This window comes from Gigantopelta aegis, chromosome 9 (assembly GCF_016097555.1).
Source record: "Gigantopelta aegis isolate Gae_Host chromosome 9, Gae_host_genome, whole genome shotgun sequence".
Lineage (NCBI taxonomy): Eukaryota > Metazoa > Mollusca > Gastropoda > Neomphalida > Peltospiridae > Gigantopelta > Gigantopelta aegis.
Window position 1 is genome coordinate 49184154 of NC_054707.1, and position 19932 is coordinate 49204085.

The 19932-nt window shown below is 39.2% G+C and overlaps 1 protein-coding gene across 1 annotated transcript in view; it reads left to right on the top strand.

Moving 5' to 3' along the window:
- LOC121380799 (coiled-coil domain-containing protein 93-like) overlaps positions 1-19932 on the top strand; it is a 62655-nt gene that overhangs the window by 8926 nt on the left and 33797 nt on the right. The window contains exons 6-7 of the mRNA XM_041509775.1: positions 17104-17160; positions 18763-18860. Of these exons, the coding sequence (XP_041365709.1) occupies positions 17104-17160; positions 18763-18860 (155 nt within the window). The remainder of the gene's footprint in view (positions 1-17103; positions 17161-18762; positions 18861-19932) is intronic.

Genomic DNA, 19932 nt, shown 5'->3' on the forward strand with positions numbered 1-19932 from the left:
GGTTCACTGAGACGTGGCATGTCCTGGATTGTCAACTGTCGGCCAGATACAGAGGCCAGGCAAGCGAACACCCTGCACTTTTATACTGTCGGTGTTCATGTTGCACGTGCAGACAACGCACGTGCAGTGGTGACATGGTTTGCACGTGGCTGCGTTTTTGCGAATATTCACATTTTGGTACTTTATTGTACAGTAGCTGCGTTTTATCGAATGTAACCGTGGGAATATGTTTGGGACATGCAATGACCTTATATTCACAAAGCATGAACCGGTAGGAAACATAAAATCGGAGTTATAACCCATTTGTACCCTTTTGCGTTTCTTTTTTTGAAGAGTATACATCACCAATGCACAGCTATTGTTCACAATATAAATATATGATATCATGCTAAATAGTTTGTCATCGATGGTTAACGTATGTTACTGACTGTCAGTAAGCCACCTTCTATTGATTTGAATAAATTCTTGTGGGGAACTAAATTTGCAATTAAATTATGATTTGTGTATTTTTATTTGAATTGTTTTTAGAACAGTATGTCCTTGTACAGTTTTTGAGGTGTAAACGTTACAGAATTTAAACATACTAATAATAGTGCAGAAAACTTTATGCTGTAATGCAGAGTTGTGTCTCACCCCCCCCCCCCCCCACCCCACCCCACCCCACCCCACCCCCAGCCTGTGCAGGGATCTCAAGGTTATAGGATTGATTGTTCATAATTTATCCAATAGCTTATTTCCTATTCCAACTATTGCTCATTGACTGGTGTATTGGAGGTCATGGTATGTGCTGTCCTGCTTGTGGGAAAGTGTATACAACATTCTCTTGTTACTGCAGTGTACATGTCAGGGCTCAAATTAGCAGCCTGTAAAAAGTGAAAATCAGTCCATGTTTTTAGATTTAGCAGGTGAAATAGATATTCACCTGTTAAAACCAAAAGGTCATTTTCAAGAGGCAGATTTATGTACGATTATCTCAGCAGCAATTTATCTCAAGATCCCATTACATTTTAATTCCATAATACTCTAAAATACATCTCGGAGATCCTAGTTTTTCCAACACAATCTCAAACCTCATGCTGTCATATTTCCAGCAGGCCATATGTTTTTTTCGCAGGACATATTTCTCATGACCTGCTATTTTAAAAACAATAGCAGGTCATATTTTACTTCCTGTTGAAATCAAGCCATGAGGTGGTGACAATGGATTTTGTTTTTCTAACTCTAGATCTGTTATTTTCACTTAATAGTAATACTGCCATGCTGTGTACGGTATAAAAGATCCCTTGCTGCTGATCAGAAAGAATAGCCCATTGCATGGTGGCAGTGAGTCTCATTATCTGTGTGGTCCTCAACCATACATTGACAGCATATAACCGTAAAGAAAATGTGGTCACGGCATCAAATAAATCAGTCCTCGGCTATCTTGGCTGGACAGTGGTTGGTTGTTAGTGGATAGTGAGGGAGACGTTGTGTAATGGCCTTACACCTCAGTAAATTGTTAGCCTTTACAACTTCTTTTGAGTAGCAGGATCGAACCACCTCGGCGGATCCATTCAGTTGATTGTGTTTTTTCCCATTCTAACTAGTGCACCATGACTGGACAAAGACCGTGGCATGTGCTTTCCTGTCTTTGAGGAAGTACACATAAAAGATCTCTTGCTGCGTTAGGAAAAATGTAGCAGGTTTCCTTTGATGACTACAAGTCATAATTACCAAATGTTTGACATTAATTAATCAATGTGCTCTAGTGGTGTCATTAAACAAAACAAACAGTTTTCTTTTTTTTTCTTTTGGGTGAGAGGCAATACCCAGATGCAGACCCAGTACATTCTTGCCTTACGGTCAGTTAGTGGCTAGATCCACCATGCCACTATGACTGGTCTTAACCACCATGCCACTATGACTGGTCTTAACCACCATGCCACTATGACTGGTCTTAACCACCATGCCACTATGACTGGTCTTAACCACCATGCCACTATGACTGGTCTTAACCACCATGCCACTATGACTGGTCTTAACCACTGTTCTGTTTGTTTATTTCTACCTAGTTTTGAGCTTATATACAGTTAAAGTTCTGGGCACACACCTCATCTATCTGGGCTCTCGGTCCAGGACAGTGGTTAGTTGTTAGTGAGAGAGAAGTCGGTGTAGTGTCTTTACACCTACCATTGAGTTGTTAAACTCACTCTGGGTGGGAGCCCTTATCCGGATATGAACCCTGTATCTAGCAGCCTAAGTCTGATGCAGGTGTATGTACTTGGATGCCTTTAGGGGTTGAAACCCCCGTGTTTAAGCAAACAATTTCTCTCTTTTTTGTTTTAAATATATTTTCCAGTGGAGCATGACACATCCCTTCACTGTGAAGTTTTTAGACCCCTCCTCCCACTAAAACTCCTCCACATGTGCCTGCTAATAGCTTATCCACTACACAACCGAGGCTGGTACGATCATCATTTCAAGGCGACTGTGTCTGGTGTATTATAATCATATCTACATGTGTAGTACTTGTTGAACCGTGATGGTGTATAAATGTTGTTTATCACATGTTGACACGTGGAATGCTACACATTGTAACACTCAACGCACTCAAACATGTACTTTGTATATTGTTATGGTGTCTGCTGTTTTATTTTGACCAGTTACGCTTATCTGTATCAATGAAGAGGTCTACATTTCATTGAGTTACAATACAATGTACACCAAAATATAGATCACCAGACATCATGTGATAACAGTGTATTAATAATAATAATAAAGTAGTAGTGTGTAGTATCGGAGTTTATGCGACACAATACTATAGTTTTAACTTGAACCCTACTGTGCCAAAACCACTGTAAATTGCCTGTTAAATATACAAATTTATCATATCACATTTTCAGTGCAATAAAAGTACATGTATGTGATATTTTTAAGATCACATACTTTAAGAATTTTATAACTTTGCAAATTAGATGTAAATTAATCGAGGTCACGGCACTAGGTTTATTGACATTTAAGCAAACGTACTTGTGTGACACTCCATAACTGACATATGCATTCATAGTCATTGAATAAAAACATTTCAATGGCGATTTGACACTGAAAGCTTTCCAGCATTCAGAAAACAAAAAAAACGTCAATACCATATATTAAGAATAAAAATAATGTATTATGCTCTCCAGAGGCTCACATAATACAACTTTTTATTCCTAATATATGATATTGACGATACCGAAAAACACTCTGGTAATAACCTCTCTATATCTCATAAATAAGATACAAACATGCTTATTTATATATTTATTGTTATTAAATACATGCAGTTGGTATTAAAACAACAGTTAATATTTATCCAAAACATAATTATTTTTGTTTGTTTACCATTATATTTATAATGAACGTTTTTGTTTTCATCTGTTTTGTGAGTGACAGCTACTAATCATTGTTGAAAGTTGATTAGCAACTACATTTAATTTTATGTTTATATCTTTGAGTCTAAAACTAAAACTTGTATAAGCAGATCACTACGCAATACTGGTAACAATGTTCCTTGATTTAATATTTAAAATATCTTCTTCAAAATGTCTTTACAGAATTACCATTTGTTGAATTTTATTTAAAAAAGAAAGTTATAGTGATAATCATGTACCGGTATATTTTGTTGTAAAGTTTATGAAGGTAACAAAACAAGCTTTAAATACCAAGTCAGTTATTGCACTGTGCTATATAAACTGTGACAAAATGTTATATTTATATTCTATTTATGATATATACAAGTACATGTACCTTTTATGTTTTTAAATGAAAAAAATAAAATAATTAATACTACTACAATAAACATTTTGCTTTCAATCTTTTATAAGATTTTCTTATATCAACTTTCAAAAATGTTCTATAACCGGATCATAAAACAGCTTTGTTTGATGTTTAAATACATAATCCTTGTTTTATTTGATGTTTCATTTTAAATATTAAGTTATTAACAGACACAAAACCTGGATAGCACAAATAATTTGAACAATAGAATGGACTGCTGGTTGGAACTAGAAGAAAATCTCTTACAAGCCAACATCATTCTAAAATAAGTGTACTGTGTTACCACATGCTTTTATTGACAATTATCAAAGAATTTAGAAAATGTTTAAAGAAAAATGCTTGACAGTTTGACCTTGGTATAAGTACTTTCATTGTACGACTCATTGCACCTCAGGGGGGGCGGGACGTAGCCCAGTGGTAAAGCGTTCGCTCGATGCACGGTCTGTGTGGGATCGATCCCCGTCGGTGGGCCCATTGGGCTATTTCTCGCTCCAGCCAGTGCACCACGACTGGTACATCAAAGGCCGTGGTATGTGCTATCCTGTCTGGGATGGTGCTTATAAAAGATCCCTTGCTGCTAATCGAAAAGAGTAGCCCATGAAGTGGCGACAGCGGGTTTCCTCTCAATATCCGTGTGGTCCTTAACCATATGTCCGACGCCATATAACCGTAAATAAAATGTGTTGAGTGCATCGTTAAATAAAACATTTCCTTCATTGCACCTGGAACATACACACACACACACACATATGCACACATACACACAAACACACACTGAGTCATTAAAGCTCATTCTGGGTGGGAGCTGGTACCTGGATAGAACCCAATACCTACCAGCCTTAAGCGTGCATGATGGCTTTAGAGAATACTCAACGAGCTACGAGGCAATGCTGTTTATCTTGCATGAGTGAATTGGTGTTGTCCTTCCCGAGTGCAAGATAAACGGTATTGCTGAATAGCGAGTTGGGTGTTCTATTTATTACTCATTTTCAATATTCATCATTTTATGGAACATTTTCGAACGATACTGTTGTTGAAAATAAGTTTGCAAGTTGAGAACAGGAGGCAGTGTTGCATCATAGCTGTGACCTATGTATTACTGATGACGTAAGTTAGTTGTTGACATGACTGCCACCATGGAAACTATTCTTATACACAATTAACCACCTATAGTGAAGCACTGTTTATGACATCAAAACGTATCTAGGGGCAGAAATGTTTTTTTCTTTCCACACTTCTCTCTGCCCATATGGGTAATAATATCACTACACCATCATGACCAGAAATGTGTTTTGAACATACTTTGCCATTAAAATAGTTTGAGCAATATTTCTGTAACATACAGTTCCTTACTTTAAAGGGGCAGATCCTAGTTTCAACCCGTGAAAATGGATGCTATGTTTAGTTAATATACAAGCCTACAACACATTTGGAATAAGATATAACAGAGACAAGCTAAAGTCTATGATGTTTTAAGATATAACAGAGAAGCTAAAGTCTGTGATGTTCTAAGATATAACAGAGAGAAGCTGAAGTCTGTGATGTTTTAAGATATAACAGAGAAGCTAAAGTCTGTGATGTCTTATGATATAACAGAGACAAGCTAAAGTCTGTGATGTTTTAAGATATAACAGAGAAGCTAAAGTCTGTGATGTTCTAAGATATAACAGAGAGAAGCTAAAGTCTGTGATGTTTTAAGATATAACAGAGAAGCTAAAGTCTGTGATGTTCTAAGATATAACAGAAAGAAGCTAAAGTCTATGATGTTTTAAGATATAACAGAGAAGCTAAAGTCTATGATGTTCTAAGATATAACAGAGAGAAGCTAAAGGCTGTGATGTTCTAAGATATAACAGAGAGAAGCTGAAGTCTGTGATGTTTTAAGATATAACAGAGAGAAGCTAAAGTCTGTGATGTTCTAAGATATAACAGAGAGAAGTTAAAGTCTGTGATGTTTTAAGATATAACAGAGAAGCTAAAGTCTGATGTTTTAAGATATAACAGAGAGAAGCTAAAGTCTGTGATGTTCTAAGATATAACAGAGAGAAGCTGAAGGCTGTGATGTTCTAAGATATAACAGAGAGAAGCTAAAGGCTGTGATGTTCTAAGATATAACAGAGAGAAGCTGAAGTCTGTGATGTTTTAAGATATAACAGAGAGAAGCTGAAGGCTGTGATGTTCTAAGATATAACAGAGAGAAGCTGAAGGCTGTGATGTTCTAAGATATAACAGAGAGAAGCTAAAGGCTGTGATGTTCTAAGATATAACAGAGAGAAGCTAAAGTCTGTGATGTTTTAAGATATAACAGAGAGAAGCTAAAGGCTGTGATGTTCTAAGATATAACAGAGAGAAGCTAAAGGCTGTGATGTTCTAAGATATAACAGAGAGAAGCTGAAGTCTGTGATGTTTTAAGATATAACAGAGAGAAGCTGAAGGCTGTGATGTTCTAAGATATAACAGAGAGAAGCTGAAGGCTGTGATGTTCTAAGATATAACAGAGAGAAGCTAAAGGCTGTGATGTTCTAAGATATAACAGAGAGAAGCTAAAGTCTGTGATGTTTTAAGATATAACAGAGAGAAGCTAAAGGCTGTGATGTTTTAAGATATAACAGAGAAACTAAAGTCTGTGATGTTTTAAGATGTAACAGAGAGAAGCTAAAGTCTGTGATGTTTTAAGATGTAGCAGAGAGAAGCTAAAGTCTGTGATGTTTTAAGATATAGCAGAGAGAAGCTAAAGTCTGTGATGTTTTAAGATATAGCAGAGAGAAGATAAAGTCTGTGATGTTTTACCGAAGGGATTTGGCTCTTGTATGGCACATGCTATCAAGTGCCATACCTCTGTATACCTCCTACATTCAGAGTTGGAACCATACATTGTGGTCAAGATCAGTTTCTCTCTGTAGACAAAGCACCTGAAAGTGATCATGTCATGACTGCATATTCTCACAACGCTTTTCATTTCTTTTTTAATCAGTCCAGTGTAGATACTGTTAAACCTCTCAAAACCGGAATTTCCCCAAACCAGACATTTTTCACGGTCCTTTTTTAAAAATGAGTACAGAATTTAACCTCTCTAAACCGGATACCTCTAAAAACCAGACATTTTATTTGGTCTCGAGGGTATCCGGTTTAGAGGGGTTTCTCTGTACATGAAGTTGAAAGTGCTAACAGAAGATTCATTTTATCATCTGTGTTATGGATTCTGGTACTTAAAATTTTATATTGTATTTTTGTATTCCTCATTAGTAGAGTTAACTCATATTTCTTGAAGAGGAGAGGCCTTCCTTTTAAAGGCGAAAACACCTTTAATACATTTTAACTTACATTGTATACATTGTGTATTTTATGGATATGGAGCTCTTTTTTTTTTAAATACAAGTAAACAGGCATTGGAAGATGCCAGCAACCGGAAGACCAATCATATTTTTCTTTCACCTTTCAATTGGGGAGGGGGGGGGGGGGGGGGGGGGGTAGTGCATAATATTAAAAGTTGGGGTGGTCAGTTCACCTCTGGCAGCCCGCTTACAAAATAAATGTATCATACACTTTATACACAAACATGATACAAGAGCTGTGACTGGCACTTGTAGTGTGTATCAGTAAGAAATCAGCTGACAACAACACTCATTGACTGACTTGTGTGTGTGTTGTGATAAGAGGAATCTGGTGACTAGACATGGTCTGATGTTAATTGCTGCAAGCTGTGTCGCAGCTCCCTTGTCATATATGTGCTTATACTGTACAATCAGTCGGTTGTGTGAGTCACTGAATGCAACAGATGGACCATCACCCGACAAATACGTGTAGTAATGTATGGGTTTACTACTGGCATTTGTTCAACATGTATACCGATGGAACGAAATAAAGAACAAAAGTTTTGTTTTTTGACACCACTAGAGCACATTGATTAATTAATCACCGGCTATTAGATGTCAAACGTTTAGTAATGCTGACATAGTCTTAGAGGAAAGCTGCTATATTTTTCCATTAGTAGAAAAGTATCTTTTATATGCACTTTCCCACAGACAGGACAACACATACCATGGCCTTTGGGGCACTGATTGGGATGGAAAAAAATAATCAAAGAGTAGGTCCACTGAGGTGATTCAATGTTACAACGCAAACACCTCAGGCGGGCACTCTATCAACTGAGCAGGATCTGACCCCTTCAAAGAAATACAAGATCACACCAAACATGGTTTCAACAATAACGCTAATCCATAGTGTCAGTATGTTTATTGTGTTACTAACATTCAGTCTCACATTACTAACATTCACTTGCACATGACCTTTTTGTACTTTATACAGACATAATGCTAATAGTGATTGAAACATGGTCTACAATACCAAGTATTCCATATTATAAAAAAAATTTTTTTATCTCAGTATAGATGTACATGTAATTAACATGTAGTGCTGTTTTACGGTTGGTATTTGTGTTTACATGTTTCTGTAAAATCTTAACTGCACCTCATTGCTGTCCGTGTAGTGAATCCATGAGATAATGTCACATTTTAGCCAGTTTGTACATGTAAATATGTAGAGTATTTGTGTGATAATTATTTAAAAGTGGCTAATTTAAACAATCTTTCTTTAGCCAAATCAGAGCTAGCTCAGGCACACATCAAATTCACCAACTGCGAATTTTAAAAACAGCTGGCAAATTTTATTTTGAAATGGCAAAATAATTTAATGAAAAAAATTGATATTTTGTCAGAAAATAACCAGGTTTTTGAAGTTTGATAGATCATTTGGCGAAATTTTCTGTGGACCCAGAGTTAGCTCTGCAAATACTAAATATTGTAGCTGCTGTGTGTAAGAGCTAACGATTGGTTGATTTGTCAATGGGCAGGGTGAGTCGTGGCTTCTCATTTGTTTATAGAGTTTATTTCCTAAATAGAATATACCTTTCCACTGTCATTATCAGGGCACCATTTTATGAAGCGATCTTAGCGCTTAGATCACCTTAAGTGCATAGCTACCTAGCTTATACACTTAAAGTCACAGACCATAGGTTTAGTAAAAATGGACACTAATTTTGGTTAATCTACAAACCTGTAACACATTCGGATAACGTTACAACAGAGTGAAACAAGAGACTGTGATGTTGAAACAATGAAGTACCCTTAAAAATAGACTAAAACTAGACTCCATAACTGTTATTTCTCAGATGTACATGTACGTGCATTTTTTAAAATATGAAAAATGCATTTCATGCTATTAGAAACACCAGGATAACCAGAAATGGATAATCTAAACTATAAAATATAAGTAATGTTTGATTTCAGTGATGATAAATGTCTCTAATAGTGGAAAGTATGCCTTAGTGTTTAAAAACTAGGGACTGTCCCTTTAAGATCAGTTTGTAAAATGGGGCAAACATGGACATATAGGGATAATAAACCAGTTAACCGTCGTTAACAAGTTTATGTCACAAATTAAGTGAAATAATCTTTTCTTATCATGAACTGTAGTTGACAAGGGTCATAGATTTGACAAAAACTAGTGCCAAGTTTGTTATTCTGTTTATTATATCAGCAAATTTTTATCTCTAAAAACCTGTATTTAGTGGTGGGTTTTTTTTTCTTGTTCCAACCAGTGCACCACAACTAGTCAAAGGCCATGGTATGTGTTTTTTTGTCTGTGGGAAAGTGCATATAAAAGATGCCTTTAGCCGGTTTCTTCTGATGACTCCGTATCGGAATTACAAGATGTTTGACATCCAATAGCCGATGGTTAATTAATCTGTGTTCTAGTGGTGTCATTAAACAAAACAAACTTTTTAAAACAAACATTAACTGATGACTTTAAACTGAAAACTTTAGCAGGTTTTTTCTGATGACTATACGTGTCATAATTACCAAATGTTTGACATCCAATAGACATTGATTAATTAATCAGTGTGCTCTAGTGGTGTTGTTAAACAAAAAAGACAAATGTACCTATATTTAGAAATGGTGCAAACCACTGTACACACTATTCTGAGAATTGCTATGACTTTGTATTTGATTCATGTTCACAGATAATTTTCAAAATCATTTCTTCTGTTAAGTGTTTTTCAAAAAATCTATTATGCATCGTATTAAAATAACATTTTACAATTTAACAATAAAAACAGAGCCATAAATGTAAATTCATTAAACTATATATGTGTCATTTTATGTTTGCCAAATCTTGATATCATATTTAGTACCAACAAGATGATAGGTTTGTAATTGCCTTATTTCAGTGGGAAATAATATAAGTTGTAGAAGCATCACGAAGGGTATATGGCTTTTTATGTACCCTCTGTGTGTTCTTTTACCCCGAGCCGAAGGCACACAGAGGGTACATAAAAAGCCATATATGCCGAGACATGCTTCTACAACAAATTTATCTTGCCGACATGTTAAACCATATAGCCAAATAATCAAAATAACGCCAGACAATAATTGTTAACAATTTATTAACGGAGCCATACCACGCAGACGCAAACAAAACCACTTGCAAGTGACAAAAATATTTCCATCGATAAACAAGTTTTTAACTTCAAATGTTTGTAATACGAAATTGTCTGAAACAGATATTAATATACTTGATTGATTATCAATGTTATTTATAACCTAATTATTGCTTTAGCATTAACTGGGGTGGCTGGAAACTGTTGGAAATTACTGATGGGGTATAAGAGAATTTGGCTCCGCCCACAGGGGTATAAGGGATTTGTCCAACGGCAAACAACCAATGAGATTAAAGAATTTTACATGAAGGCGAGATAATGCTTTTTGTTTCCCTGGTTGTGTAAACCTGAAACACGTTAGTAGCGAAAAATGAAAATGTATAGTGTACAGGCATGTACAAATCTGCAGTGGGACATAAGGACCCATTGGGGATTTTCCATTCCAGCCAGTGTCCCACAAGTGGTATATTAATTTAACACAATTTAATTATGGGTATATGGCATCAGACATATGGTTAAGGACCATACAGATAATTAGAAAACCTGTTGCTAATCCATGGGCTACCGTTTTTAATTAGCAGCAAAGGATCTTTAATATGCAGCATTCCATGGACAGGATAGTACATACCACAGCCTTTATTACATCAGTTGTGCAGCACTAGCTGGAACAAGAAATAGACCCGTGGACTTACAAACTGGGATCTATCATAGACTGATTGTGCCTCAGGCGAGTACTCTACCACTGGGCTATGTCCCGCGCCTTAAATGATATATTAAAGGTTTTAGTATACACATGCTAGACATCAATATGAATAGCTTACTTGTACATGTATGTGACAGTGGCAGATTTTTTTTTTTTACTGTCTGATCAAGTGTCGCAATATCCATATGTTGTGTGTTGTATAAATTAGGCATCATATATCAGTAGATTAGACAGGTCCTGAAGGTTCGATCATTAAACAAATATTTCCTTCTTTTCCAAAATACACATACATGAACATTTCAAGCATGCTGTCCTGGGCTGTTTAAGTCTAGGACAGAAAGAAGGAAATGTTTTATTTAACGATGCACTCAACACATTTTATTTACGGTTATATTGATTGATTGCAAACATATTTTATTGTACAAAGAACAAAAGAATTGGGCACAAGTTACGGTTATATGGCGTCATACATATGGTTACAGACAACACAGATATTGAGAGAGGAAACCCGCTGTCGCCTCTTTTCGATTAGCAGCAAGGGATCTTTTATATGCACCATCCAATAGACAGGGTAGTACATACCACAGCCTTTGATATACCAGTCGTGGTGCACTGGCCGGATAATCTAGGACAGAGATGAATAGGTCAGTGTTAGATCTTTTATATACCAGTAGGTACTGGTAGTTTTCCCACAGACAAGAAATCACATACCATAGAGTTTGATATAAAGTTTCTTTTGTTTAACGACACCACCAGAGCAGATTGATTAATTAATCATTAGCTATTGAATGTCAGACATTTGTTAACTCTGACATTGAATCTTAGAGAGGAAACTTGCTACATTTTTCCATTAGTAGTAAGGGATCTCCGATCTTTTATATGCACTTTCCCACAGATAGGAAAGTACATACCATGCATGGCCTTTGACCAGTTGTGGTGCACTGGTTGTAATGGGGGAAAACCCATTTAGTTGAATGGATCCACTGAGGTGTTCGATCCTGCGATGCAAGCACCTCAGGCGAGCACTCAACCGATGGAGTAATCCCACCCCACTTTGATATAAGAAGGCAATACACAGACCAGATTGAATGCTTGCATTGTTCCCCAATTCAAAATCTAAAAATGTTTATAAGCTCACCATAGAATGAATTGACATCTACATTTGTACGTTATAGAGTTGCATTCATAAAATTAGGTGCTAGATTAATTTTACCATACCTATACATGCAAAAAAATTATAATAATAAAAAAAAAAAAAAAAAAAAATCACTTGTACATGTATATACATGTAATACATGTACTTCCTGGTTCAGCTTTCAGTTTGCATATAATAATACTATTAATAGACCATTTCATGCTGTTTTGCTAAATGTAACTTATATGTCAACTTTAAATGCGTAAAGGAAAATCTATTTTCAGTTATGGCTTTGCAATTCATTAAACATTTAAATGTGACTTTCACATTCATGTATCTCTTAGTCTTACTAAAACAAATAATTTTACACAAGAAGCATGATACTCTGAAATAGAAGTTTGTTTTATTTAACGACACCACTAGAGCATACTGGTTTATTAATCATCGGCTATTGGATGTCAAACATTTTGGTCATTTTGACAATTAGTCTCAGAGAGGAATCCGGCTACTTTTTTTTTCATTAGTAGTAAGGGATCTTTTATATGCACCATCCCACAGACAGGATAGCACATACCATGAATTTTGTCATGGTGGCAGGGCTTACCCTGGATCAAAAATAACTGTAGCCAAAAAATTAGCCAGGTGCACTGGCTGAAACGAGAAATAACCCACTGACGGAGATCGATCCCAAACCGACTGTGCATCAAGTGAGCACTTTACCACTGGGCTGCATCCTGCCCCAGTTACTCTGAAATAGTTTCTTTGTTAAATATAGTCTGCCTTTTTTTTTTTTTTTTTTTTTTTTTTTTTTTTTTTTTTTAAATTAAAGTACAATAATATTTCAATATGTATTTGATGAAATGATGTCAGTTTAGTGCAGTTACAAGCTTTACATATCTGTAGTACTCTGTATCTGTAATACATACATGTGACAATGACTTGAGAAGATATAGATCTTTGATATAGATATGGGGTGTCTGTCTGTTAGTTCAAGGTTAACAACAAGTACTGAATATGTCGGTTATCAAAAGCTTATTCTATGTTCATCAGATTAGGTGTGCAGTTACATACAGTGGGCTCTACAAATTGTATGTAAATGGCTTTCATGTAGGCATCACAGATCGTCTCACAAAATACCTATACTAAATTTTTCCAAACTTTTTTTTTTTTTTAAACATTGATGCATGACATCATTATTGATTACACAACTGCAGTGGTGGAAAATTGTTGCAAAATATGTCACTATTATAGGGTCTTTATATTTCCTTTTAGCCAAAGTAATTTTAATGCAGAATTTTCAATAATGTTTATAAAATTGAAATAGCATTTATTGTTTCTCCTGATGTTTGTCTACAACATGGCTAAACATGTTTTGTCTGATTTTGACTTTACTTTATTGTAAAGTTAACTTAATTTTAGACCTACACATGTATGTGCTTAAGAAAAAAGTAAATTAAAAGTGAAGCTCCTGCTATATTCATAGATTATTTACATGTTGCAGACCTCATCATGAAAAAAATTGAAGGGAGTGATTAATTGCTCCCCTAATTTGCTTTATGTGTAGCCTTTTAAGATATTAGATTATCTATAGCTTTTTAAGATATTACCATATTATTACAATATAAATTCACTTACTATACTAAGGTGAGCTAAAACTTACTCCTGGAACTAGTCTCAGGGAAGTGATGGGGAGTGGGATTGATGGGGAGCAGGATGGGAAGAGTGGTGGGAGTGGGTGTGATGGGGGAGCAGGAGTGACGGGAGAGTGGGAGTGATGGGAACAGGAGTGATGGGAGAGCAGGAGTGATGGGATAGCGGGAGTGGTGGGGGAGCGGGAGTGGTGGGGGAGCGGGAGTGGTGGGGGAGCGGGAGTGATGGGGAGCGGGAGTGGTGGGATAGCGGGAGTGGTGGGGGAGCGGGAGTGATGGGAGAGCGGGAGTGGTGGTATAGCGGGAGTGGTGGGGGAGCGGGAATGGTGTGGGAGCGGGAGTGGTGGGGGAGCGGGAGTGGTGCGGGAGCAATGGGAGATTGGGAGTGATGGGGAGCAGGAGTGATGGGGGAGCGGGAGTGATGGGGGTGGTGGGGGAGTGGGAGTGGTGCAGGAGCGGGAGTGATGGGGAGCAGGATAGGAAGAGTGGGAGTGATGGGGAGCAGGAGTGATGGGAGAGTGGGAGTGATGGTAGCAGCAGTGACGGGGAGCGGGAGTGGTGCGGGAGCGATGGGAGATTGGGAGTGATGGGGAGCGGAAGTGGTGGGGAAGTGGGAATGGTGGAAGTGATGGGGGAGCGGGAGTGATGGGAGAGCAGGAGTGATGGGATGGCGGGAGTGATGGGGGTGCAGGAGTGGTGGGGGAGCGGGAGTGATGGGGAGCAGGATAGGAAGAGTGGGTGTGATGGGAGCAGCAGTGATGGGGAAGCAGGAGTGATGGGAGCGATGGGAGATTGGGAGTGATGGGAAGCAGAAGTGGTGGGGAAGCGGGAATGGTGGGAGTGATGGGGGAGCGGGAGTGATGGGGAGCGGGAGTGATGGGATAGCGGGAGTGATGGGGGTGCGGGAGTGGTGGGGGAGCGGGAGTGATGGGATAGCGGGAGTGGTGGGGGAGCGGGAGTGGTGGGAGAGCAGGAGTGATGGGATAGCGGGAGTGGTGGGATAGCGGGAGTGGTGGGGGAGCGGGAGTGATGGGGAGCGGGAGTGATGGGAGAGCGGGAGTGATGGGGGTGCGGGAGTGGTGCGGGGGGGGGGGGGGGTGATGGAGAGCAGCATAGGAAGAGTGGGAGTGATGAGGAGCAGGAGTGATGGGAGAGTGGGAGTGATGGGAGCAGCAGTGATGGGGGAGCAGGAGTGGTGGGAGTGGTGCGGGAGCGATGGGAGATTGGGAGTGATGGGGAGCGGAAGTGGTGGGGAAGCGGGAATGGTGGGAGTGATGGGGGAGCGGGAGTGATGGGGGAGCGGGAGTGATGGGGAGCGGGAGTGATGGGAGAGCGGGAGTGATGGGATAGCGGGAGTGGTGGGGGTGCGGGAGTGGTGGGGGAGCGGGAGTGATGGGGGAGCGGGAGTGATGGGAGAGCGGGAGTGGTGGGGGTGCGGGAGTGGTGGGGGAGCGGGAGTGGTGGGGGAGCGGGAGTGATGGGATAGCGGGAGTGATGGGGGTGCGGGAGTGGTGGGGGGGGGGGGGGGGGGGGGGGGGTGATGGGGAGCAGGATAGGAAGAGTGGCAGTGATGGGGAGCAGCAGTGATGGGGGAGCAGGAGTGATGGGAGCAGGAGCGATGGGAGATTGGGAGTGATGGGGAGCGGAAGTGGTGGGGAAGCGGGAATGGTGGGAGTGATGGGATAGCGGGAGTGATGGGATAGCGGGAGTGATGGGGGTGCGGGAGTGGTGGGGGAGCGGGAGTGATAGGGGTGTGGGAGAGTGGGAGTGATGGGAGCAGCAGTGATGAGGGAGCAGGAGTGATGGGAGCGGGAGTGGTGCGGGAGCGATGGGAGATTGGGAGTGATGGGGAGCGGAAGTGGTGGGGAAGCAGGAATGGTGGGAGTGATGGGGGAGCGGGAGTGATGGGAGATTGGAAGCAGCAGTGGTGGGGGAGTGGGAATAGTGCGGGAGTGATGGAAACGGCAATCAGGGCATAAAATTTGATTTTTTTTTTTATTGTGTGGTTTTAGTTTTTGCACGAACGATTTTCTCCAGTGGTTCAGATACAAATGAAAAGGTTAACCGGCAATGGTAATCAAATGAGAATCTAAGATGGGCGATTTTCGTAGCTTTTCTCCAAATTCTTATCATAAATACTAAATTATTATTATCATTTGGTATGCTGGGACTAACTTGAAAGCTGCCATTTACATTTTAGCACACTACCCCATCGGTTCTGTTACAGGGGAGTACTTGTTGGCGCCAAACAAGAGTCTGAACGAAACAGGGATTTCCCGGTAGCTTTGAGCTTCCGGGTCTGAACAGAAAGACCCGAAGTTCTGCAAATCCTCGATCGATCCAATCGATGCTGCAACTCAGTGTTTCATCATGTTCTAATTTCCACTTCGTCATTTTAAAGTCCCTTATTAAACGTACTATTTTCTTCGCTGTGTATGTCATATTTTAATAAATTGATTTAGCAAGGGTTTTCAATGTAACCACACAGGTGTCAAAAAGTAAATAAATATACAGAACTTCACATACGTTTTTTTTCGCTTCCTATTTATTGCACAATTTTATTGTGCGCAAGAATATTTATCACGAGACAGCGTAGTTATATTAGCCAAAACACGTCGGTTTACATTTTCTGACGAGCGATTATAGTTTTTGCACGAATGATCCGTCCTTCATGTCGATATTGGTTTTGCATAACTGACAGATGATTGACAAAATCGTTCGTGCCAAATTTTATGCCCTGAGCAGTGATGGGGAGCAGGTGTGATGGGGGAGCAGGTGTGATGGGGGAGCGGGAGTGGTGGGGGAGCAGGAGTGGCAGGGAGAGGGAGTGATGGGGGAGTGGGAGTGACAGTGGCAAGGTCAGCTGTTTATTAATTCTATATATATATGTTAATGGTACTTTAATTTGTCATACAGTAGTTCATGTTTTTGTGAGGTGCTTCATTCATACGGTCAAAGTCCCTTCGTGGACCCATTCTCTGACTGGGTTTTTCCCTGTCCCAATTAGTGTCCCACAACTGGTATATCTACGGTTGTGGTATGTGCTGTCCTGTCTGTGGAAAAATACATATACAAGATTCCTTGTTGCTAAATGGAAAATGTAGATGGTTTCTAACTATGTTTCAGAATTATCAAATGTTAGACGTTGAATAGCTGATGATTAGTAAATTAAATTCTCTAAACAATATCTAGTATATGGAGTATGATCGGGCACTGCACCACTTACATTAGGACATTAATGTTCTATATACCTTACCAAATGATTGTTGTTTTCATATCATTACCTACCGGTGTCGTGGTTAAGCCATCGGACTACAGCACGAAAATAAGTTGAAATGAATGAATATCATTACCTGATGACTTATCTTGTTTATTTCAGGATCTTGTGTTTGAGGAACAGAAACCCAAAGCCATTTCTTCAGTATCTGCTGTCAAGGTATTTCACTGACAGAAACAGTTTGTATCTGGACAGATATAAACATTCACTGTCCAGTTACAAACCGTTTCTGTCACTTAGGTTAGAGATTTCACATACTTATAGTTTTTTGGTAGAAAGGTGCCAGAAAGTCATGCTACAAAAACTGTCTGTCACCTGTTCCTAGACAGTAATCGCCCTTTTCATTGGTTAATTAGTCTCGTCGTTTAGGAGGTAGACGGTCATTGCTACCTGTTTGTTACGCCATTCCATAATCAAAGGTAGTATGTGGCGTTACGTAATATGTAATGCTGCATGCATTCCTTCTAGTGACGTAATATATATATCAGCTGAGAGAAGGAGTGAAGTCACGTAATATGTAATGCTGCATGCATTCCTTCTAGTGACGTAATATATATATCAGCTGAGAGAAGGAGTGAAGTTACGTAATATGTAATGCTGCATGCATTCCTTCTAGTGACGTAATATATATATCAGCTGAGAGAAGGAGTGAAGTTACGTAATATGTAATGCTGCATGCATTCCTTCTAGTGACGTAATATATATATCAGCTGAGAGAAGGAGTGAAGTTACGTAATATGTAATGCTGCATGCATTCCTTCTAGTGACGTAATATATATATCAGCTGAGAGAAGGAGTGAAGTTACGTAATATGTAATGCTGCATGCATTCCTTCTAGTGACGTAATATATATATCAGCTGAGAGAAGGAGTGAAGTTACGTAATATGTAATGCTGCATGCATTCCTTCTAGTGACGTAATATATATCAGCTGAGAGAAGGAGTGACGTCACAGTACTAAAATAAAATGCAGTGAATTTTATGATAATTATACTAAAATTATAAGACAGATTGAACTGGAAAATATTTGTGACACTCGTCCTTTTGTGGAAGGTTTTTCTGACACTCGTCTCAAGAAAATCACCCATTGTAGATTGTTTTCATCTCTAATGTATGTTGCAGATCACTTTTGTAACATTTAATTGGTTACTCCTACGGGATGACCTGAATAACGTACATGTTCTGAATAACGTAAATGTCCTGAATAACATACATAACCTGAAGCCAAACATCACAAATTATCAGTTGAAACTGACACCACATTTTAACTCCCAAGGACACTGAGGCACTTCTGTAATGTCACTCGTATTGCCCTGCATGTTCAATCTTTTTCAAGACTTGTTTCTTCTTCTTCTTGATTGTAGTGATGGAATTGCAGAATTCTCTCTTTATGATAGTTTAAATGTATCTCTGAACAAGTATCCTGACTTACAAATTAGTACCTGTATTATAGAATGCAGGGTTTAGATCGCACTAATTTTAGACACAACAGGGACCTTCTGAGTTCAAGAAGGTTGTTTTAGTTCAGTACTGTCATTAACAGCTGCTGTAGAGTTGTCAATATTCAGAAATGTATTTCAAGTTATTTCTCTTTTGGAGGTGATATATTTTGAGGTCAGCATGTTTGTGCTTAATTTGGGCATGATTATTTTGGGCCGATGTATTTTCGGCACAACGTATTATCGCCTTGACTTTGATGTAATCTAAAGCCCTGAAATGACTGGTACAATTCACATTTTAACCCAATTAATTTTTGTTCCAGGATGCTTACAAGCCGCGAAGACGATACCGCCGACAGGATGCGGAGAAGTTAAAAGATGAAGAGACCCGCGTGCACTCCACTCTGTTGGAATATGGCAGGTCGGTACTGAGAAAATCATTTTTATAAACAGTAAAGTTTGTTTTTATCTAACGACGCCACTAGAGTACATTCATTTTTTATCTTATCATCAGCTATTGGACGTCAAATATATGGTCATTCTGACACTTTTTTAGAGGAAACACACTGTCGCCACATATGCTACTCTTTTATGACAGGCAGCAAGAGATCTTTTATTTGTGCTTCCCACGGGCAGGATAGCACAAACCATGACCTTTGTTGAACCAGTTATGGATCACTGGTCAGTGCAAGTGGTTTACACCTACCCAATGAGCCTTGCGGAGCACTCACTAAGGGTTTGGAGTCGGTATCTGGATTAAAAATCCCATGCCTCGACTGGGATCTGAACCCAGTACCTACCAGCCTGTAGACTGATTGCCTAACCACGATGCCACCGAGGCCGTTTTGTAATAAACATGTTTTATTCTAGTTTCAGGTTTAGGATGTCTTTGTAGTTAGCTGTGGGGCAGGATGTAGCTCAGTGGTAAAGTGATCACATGTTGCATGGTTGGTTTGGGGGTCGATCCCCCATCAGTGAGCCCATTGGGCTATTTCTCGTTCCAGCCAGTGCACCACGAATGGTATACCAAAGGCCATGGTATATGTTATCCTGTCTGGGATGGTGCATATAAAAGATACGTTTCTACTAATGGAAAAATGTAGTAGGTTTCCTCTCGAAGACTGTATATGTCAAAATTACCAAATGTTTGATATCCAATAGCCGATGATTAATAAATCAATGTGCTCTAGTGGTGTTGTTAAATAAAACAAACTTTTGTTTTAGTTAGCTGATGTTTGTATAGAAGTGTCTACCCCTGAATACATGGCACCCCCTATTTCATGCAAGGTTAACAGTTCTGGGCCTAATTTACAAAGCTATCTTAGGCTCTGCTAGACAACAAAGCATCCTCTTTGCAAGTCTTTTAGCATTGCACTGCGAGATCGCAAAGTTGCGAGACTTTAGTGAATTAGACCCCTGAAGGGTTGAACAGTGGGCAGTGAACTTCACTGATGTTATCCAAACACTTGTGGTTGTGTGCTGCTGTTCTGAAC